This window comes from Dendrobium catenatum, unplaced genomic scaffold (genome assembly GCF_001605985.2).
Source record: "Dendrobium catenatum unplaced genomic scaffold, ASM160598v2 fragScaff_scaffold_1126, whole genome shotgun sequence".
Taxonomy (NCBI): Eukaryota; Viridiplantae; Streptophyta; class Magnoliopsida; order Asparagales; family Orchidaceae; genus Dendrobium; species Dendrobium catenatum.
The window spans coordinates 693,322-699,176 of record NW_021319588.1 but is presented as its reverse complement, the minus strand read 5'-3'; the positions used below and the strand labels follow the sequence as shown (position 1 = coordinate 699,176).

Genomic DNA, 5,855 nt, shown 5'->3' with positions numbered 1-5,855 from the left:
CTGCATCTCCTAACACGCCTACCAGTTTTACTGAATTCAAAAATAGTGTGATGGCGGGTAGTGTCAGGTCAACCTGGTAATCCGCACGGGTCGGGTCTGGTTGACAATTATGATTCTTTTGCAAAACTGGATCAGGTTAGGGTCAACCCATTTAAACCCGGGTCAATCCGAATTCAACCCAGACTCACGGACTCGTTTTAACACCCCAACTACCGCCCGGCGCATATGACAATAATAAATTCTTATTAAAGTATTGTATTTAAATGCTGCCTGAAAAATTATTATGAAATGGCCTCTTTAATTTGTTTTATGTAAAGAATAAAGATAATGGAGATATTAAAAGGACTCAAATTAAGTCTCGATCAATATATATATATATATATATAGGCTTATTCTGTCTGAGGTCGATCAGGTACACCTACTCCTACCACGAGGCGCAGATGGCGTCGTCTGCGTATGAAATGTCAAAAATCTTTCAGTTTTAAAATGCAGGATGACAGTATTCGTTTACTTCTTGCTTCTGTAAGAGCTCTGCAGTCAAGGAAAATTTGCAAACCTGCCATTTTTAGCCAAGTTGGAAAGAGAGGACTTCAATCCTCATGCTAATAATGAACAAACACCTTCAATCAACAAGTCAAATAGCTAATGTTGACAAATGCAAAATGGCCAGCTAATCATGATAATATACATATATTGGGAGAGTGTGTATGTGTTGACCCTTTTTTTTTCTTTTCTTTTCTTTTCTTTTAAGAATAGAGCTTTGATACATCTTATGACATTTATTTATATTGTACAATCAAATGTATAGAAAATTAGGTCAACGCAAAATGGCTCTTTCAAATTAAGTTAACTTGGTTTAATCGATATCAGATTAAGAAGAACTCATTAGGTCTATAAGTAAACTTACCCCAAGAAGACAACTACAACTTCCTTCATTTGAAAAACTATTAATCGGATGTTGGGCTATTCTTCCACCTATACACTTGAAGTGGGAATGTGAATTTGACTTTTAATAGACACAATGAAAAAAGAAATTCATGTAGCCGGCTAGACATGGCGGCTAGATAAAACCTTGGTGTTGGTGTTGTTGTAATGTGTGTAACAAATTTTATAATGCTCAAGCCTAGCCTAAATCTATAAATAAGGGATCAATAGGTGAGCTCAAATTATTTAGTTTTTACGCTCAAACTCATTTTATAAAAATCTCATAACTTATAATTATTTGGGAGAAAATTTCAATAATTTTTTAGAAACTAGGAAAACCTACTACAAGAAAATATGTCATTACGGCCGGACCTTCCGGCAGATGTAGTTATGTTGGAAAAACCAGCGGACTAACCGACGGAATATACGCCGGTAACTTAAGGGCAAAATTTATGTTGTTGAAACACCTGCGTATATTCCGCCGGATTTTCATCAGTATTTTAAAGTTTTTCGGTGCAATTTTCGCCGGTAATAAGCTGCGAATATTGCACCGACTTACTTAAACTTGACGAATAGTTACATGCGTATTATCCGCCGGTAATAACCAAATGCTAATATGTCGGAAAGTTCGACGGAAAGAACCCTACTTTGACCCCTTTGCCATCTGTCTTCTCATTTGTTTCCCTCTTCCTTTGGATAGCTTCGCTCGCGTCTGAAAACTGCCCCGAACGCGACCGATCCCTCGCCGACTTTCATCGCACCATTCTCCATCGGTTGCTTCTACTCTTTGCCTCAGGTAAGAGAAGGTCGCTGGCTTTGGTAAGAAATTTGTTGTCAATTTTTTAGTAGAAATATAAGGAATGATATTTTTTTTTAATGAGCATAGGTTATAACAACCTTAATTTTAAATAATATGAAATTTCAAAAAATTTTAAATGTTGCATCGAGCAAAGCGTCTTTATACTTTCGGGCTCAACAGTACTAAGAAGCACCTGAGAGTGGTGCCTCAACACTATAGCTCTATGTAGCGCTGCAACGTTGGGTCACTAATTGGGCATTACAATGACATGCACTGAAATGAGTTTTTATATAGATTTTTCTCTCCAATCAGCTAACCCTCCCTCACTCACTTGCTTGTCTTGCCCAGGAAAAAAATGAAGAAGAGGGAGAAGGGAAGGATAAAAGATGAAAGAGAAATCAAGGTTTTGGCTACCGGTTTATTTCCCTAACTATTTTTACAAAATTTCTTCAGATAATAGTAGGTGACTTCTATTCTATTTCTATTTTTAAAAAATTTTGATTTCTACCATTTGATTATTTTTTCAAATTGATTTTACTACATTTACTCCTGATTTAGTAAACTTTTATTGCATAACTTTTGGTATAACGTAGTACTGATTATTCTGATTATTTTGATTGATTAGTTTCGTATTAATTTCAATGGTTAAAATAAAAACTATTGCATTGTGATGATTTAAATAAAAATAGTATTAATGTTATTTTAATACAATTATATTGTTAATGTAAGTAGTATGAATAAATATGCGTATGTGATTGAATAATAAATTATAATTATTATGTTTATAATATTGTGATAATAGTGTGTGTGAAAATAAGCAAAAGCTAGTTATTCATTGACGTTAGCTGAAGACTATTTAGACTTGTATAAGATAATTGACTAACTGATTTTTCTTTAAAGATTATGATTTGTGATGTTATCCTTAACTGTCATTTTTTTAAAAAAAAATTATGTTAACATTTTTCTTTTTAGGTTACGAAATTTATTTTTGAATATTTAATATTCAACCATTCTTATTGGTAATTATAGAAAATTAAATTAATATAATTTTGAATGCATCATATAAGATTTATAAATAAGAATAAAATAAGGGAAGGGAGGCTGCATGTGATATATATTTCCTTGCTATAAGGTATAAAAATCATTTTTTTATTGACCTTTAAATATTTGAACTCTTTATATAAGTTAATAATAAGGTATAATCTTGCGTGACAATTAAATCCACATCAAACTTTTCAATCACATGTAATTATCAAATATGACTCTTTGATCAATCCCTAAATTCCATTTGCCAGCATGACTTGGCAACCGAGTTAAAAGCTAAAAAATAAATAAATAGTTTAAAATAAAAAAAATGACAACCAAAGTAAAAGCTAATAGGGGCAATCACAAACAGCCTAACACGTCTCATGTGTTTTTTTAAAGTAAATCTATGTAAATAAAATAAAATAAATGATTAAAATTTTGATTGAAAAATTAAAAATCTAATTTTATTACAAGATAAAATAAATATACATATTATTTCAAAATAAATATTCTTATCTTATACAAAAATTTCAGGCGGATGAGGGACTTTACTCTTAGAGATATGATATGAAATGAGCATATACGTGAAAAGGTTGGAGTACTTCCAGTGGAAGATAATATATATTGCCCCTCCTTCCCCCCTCTTTCCTCTTCAGGAGCGCTCAAAGTACCCCTCCTCCTCCTCCGCCTTGTTGCAGAAGAAAAGCAGAAGAAAAGTTCTCCATGGGCTCCTACTCCGAAGAAATCATCTTCCGGTCCAGACTCCCCGACATCCCCATCCCAAACCACCTCCCGCTCCACACCTACCTCTTCGAAAACCTCTCCACCATCGACCCCTCCGACCACCCCTGCCTCATCGACCCCTCCACCTCCTCCATCCTCACCTACTCCGACGTCTTCCTTTCCACCCGCCGCCTCTCCTCCTCCCTCCACCGCCTCGGCATCCGCCCCACCCAAGTCGTCATGCTCCTCCTCCCCAACTCCCCCGAATTCGTCCTCTCCTTCCTCGCCATCTCCTCCCTCGGCGCCATCTCCACCCCTGCTAACCCCTTCTTCACCCCCTCCGAAATCCTCAAACAAGTCTCCTCCTCCTCCCCAAGCCTCATCATCGCCGACTCCCCCACCGCCCTCAAACTCCTCTCCATCAACTCCCTCTCCACCCCCATCATCTCCATCGGCCATAACCCCCCCGAAGGCTCCATCCCTTTCAACGACTTACTTACCGAACCAGCTGACAACAATCATGTTGAAGACACGTATGATTACAAATTTTGCCCGGATGACGTCGTCACCCTGCCGTACTCTTCAGGCACCACCGGTATGCCGAAGGGCGTTATGCTAACGCATAAAGGAACGGTCACCAGCATAGCGCAACAAGTGGATGGCGGTGAGCAGAACGTCCATCTATATTACAATAGTGAGGACGTGATGCTGTGCTTGCTGCCGATGTATCACATATATTCGCTGGTGACGGTGCTGTGCTGCGCGCTGAGGGCAAAGGCGAGTGTGGTGATAATGAGGAAGTTTGATATGAGGGGAATGATGGAGGTTATAGAGAAGTATAAGGTGACGGTGGCGCCGCTGGTGCCGCCGATAGCGGTGGAGATGGCGAAGACCGGGGTGGCGGGTGAAGTCTATGATTTGTCGTCAGTGAGGATGGTTATATCAGGGGCGGCGCCGATGGGGAAGGAACTTGAGGACGCCATTCGTGCAAGAATGCCCAATGCCATGATCGGTCAGGTGTGTGGATAATTAATTTTTGACAGGGGGATTTATGTAACTAAAATAAATATTTATTTATCTAATACTTAAATTATATATATATATATATAATTACATAATTTTTTTAATTTATCTAAAATAATAAATAAAATAAAAATATCATTCATAAATTTCCATAGTTATCCTCAAATTTTTTCCTTCATATATATTATGTAACTTGAACTTTTTAAGTAAATAACTCAATCTGAATTTGTTTTGTTTTTGCAGGGCTATGGGATGACAGAAGCTGGTCCAGTGATCTCATTCTGCATGTCGTTTGCGAAGGAGAAGATGGATTCCAAGCCAGGATCATGCGGCATGGTGGTCAGGAACGCTGAACTAAAGATTGTGGATCCATGCACTGGAGCTTCTCTCCGACGAAACCAACGTGGAGAGATTTGTATTAGAGGAAAAAACGTCATGAAAGGTACTCCATGCATGCATACCATATGTATATCAACTTTATAAAAAAGAAAAATCTATATTATATTATATATGATCATTAATATATCAATCAATTGCATGTTGCAGGCTATCTGAATGATAAGGTCTCAACGGAGAGCACCATAGATAAGGAAGGATGGCTTCACACAGGAGATATTGGATATGTTGATGATGATGATGAGATCTTCATTGTTGATAGGCTTAAGGAGATCATTAAGTACAAAGGCTTTCAGGTCGCTCCTGCTGAGATTGAAGCCTTACTTCTCACCCATGAACATGTCGTCGATACTGCCGTTGTCCCGTACGTTTAATTTCTTAACTCGGCCTAATTACTATAAGCTAATTACTTAATTAGTTTATTAGTTATCATCTCTGTTGGTTAGGTTTATTAATTAGTTTTTAACAAACTTTCTGCAGACTGAAAGATGAGGGTGCTGGTGAGGTGCCTGTTGCCTTTGTTGTGAGAGCAAAAGGATCTGACATAACTGAGGATGAGGTCAAGCGCTTCGTAGCTAAACAGGTAATTAGTTAATCATGTGGTCATTAATAATAATATATACGCTTAATGAATGTTATTAAAGTAGTGTTTTGTATGAATTTAATTAACAGGTGGTGTTTTACAAGAGGATTAGTAAGGTGTTCTTTGTCAAAGCAATTCCCAAATCACCATCGGGGAAGATACTGAGGAAGACATTGAGGCTCAATTTGGAAGCTGGATTGCCGTGCAGTGCCTAAATTATCCATTGATGGCATCTTCAAGAATCTTTCGATAATGTCTCTTTTTTCTTTCATTCAGAAATGTGAAGGAGTATACAGTTTACGCTTTGGATACTTTCTTTTACCGATTTGCTTCTTTAATCTGTATATTTGAGAGGATGCAAAGGAAGGGGCACTTTATAAG

At 37.3% G+C, this 5,855-nt stretch overlaps 1 protein-coding gene across 1 annotated transcript; it reads left to right on the top strand.

Moving 5' to 3' along the window:
• The first annotated feature begins 3,427 nt into the window (after positions 1–3,427).
• LOC110116024 (4-coumarate--CoA ligase 1-like) lies at positions 3,428–5,849 on the top strand. Its single transcript, XM_028698733.1, has 5 exons — positions 3,428–4,489; positions 4,739–4,937; positions 5,042–5,255; positions 5,372–5,474; positions 5,564–5,849. The coding sequence occupies exons 1-5, from the start codon at positions 3,473–3,475 to the stop codon at positions 5,687–5,689; spliced, it is 1,659 nt and encodes a 552-aa protein (XP_028554566.1). The 5' UTR covers positions 3,428–3,472; the 3' UTR covers positions 5,690–5,849.
• The last annotated feature ends 6 nt before the right edge of the window (positions 5,850–5,855 follow it).

Excerpts from the sequence above, each read along its gene's own strand:
- LOC110116024 (XM_028698733.1), top strand. The coding sequence starts at position 3,473 with ATGGGCTCCTACTCCGAAGAAATCATCTTCCGGTCCAGACTCCCCGAC. Across the intron at positions 4,938-5,041 it reads AGGAAAAAACGTCATGAAAG|GCTATCTGAATGATAAGGTC; the intron begins GTACTCCATGCA and ends TGCATGTTGCAG. Across the intron at positions 5,475-5,563 it reads AGCGCTTCGTAGCTAAACAG|GTGGTGTTTTACAAGAGGAT; the intron begins GTAATTAGTTAA and ends TTTAATTAACAG.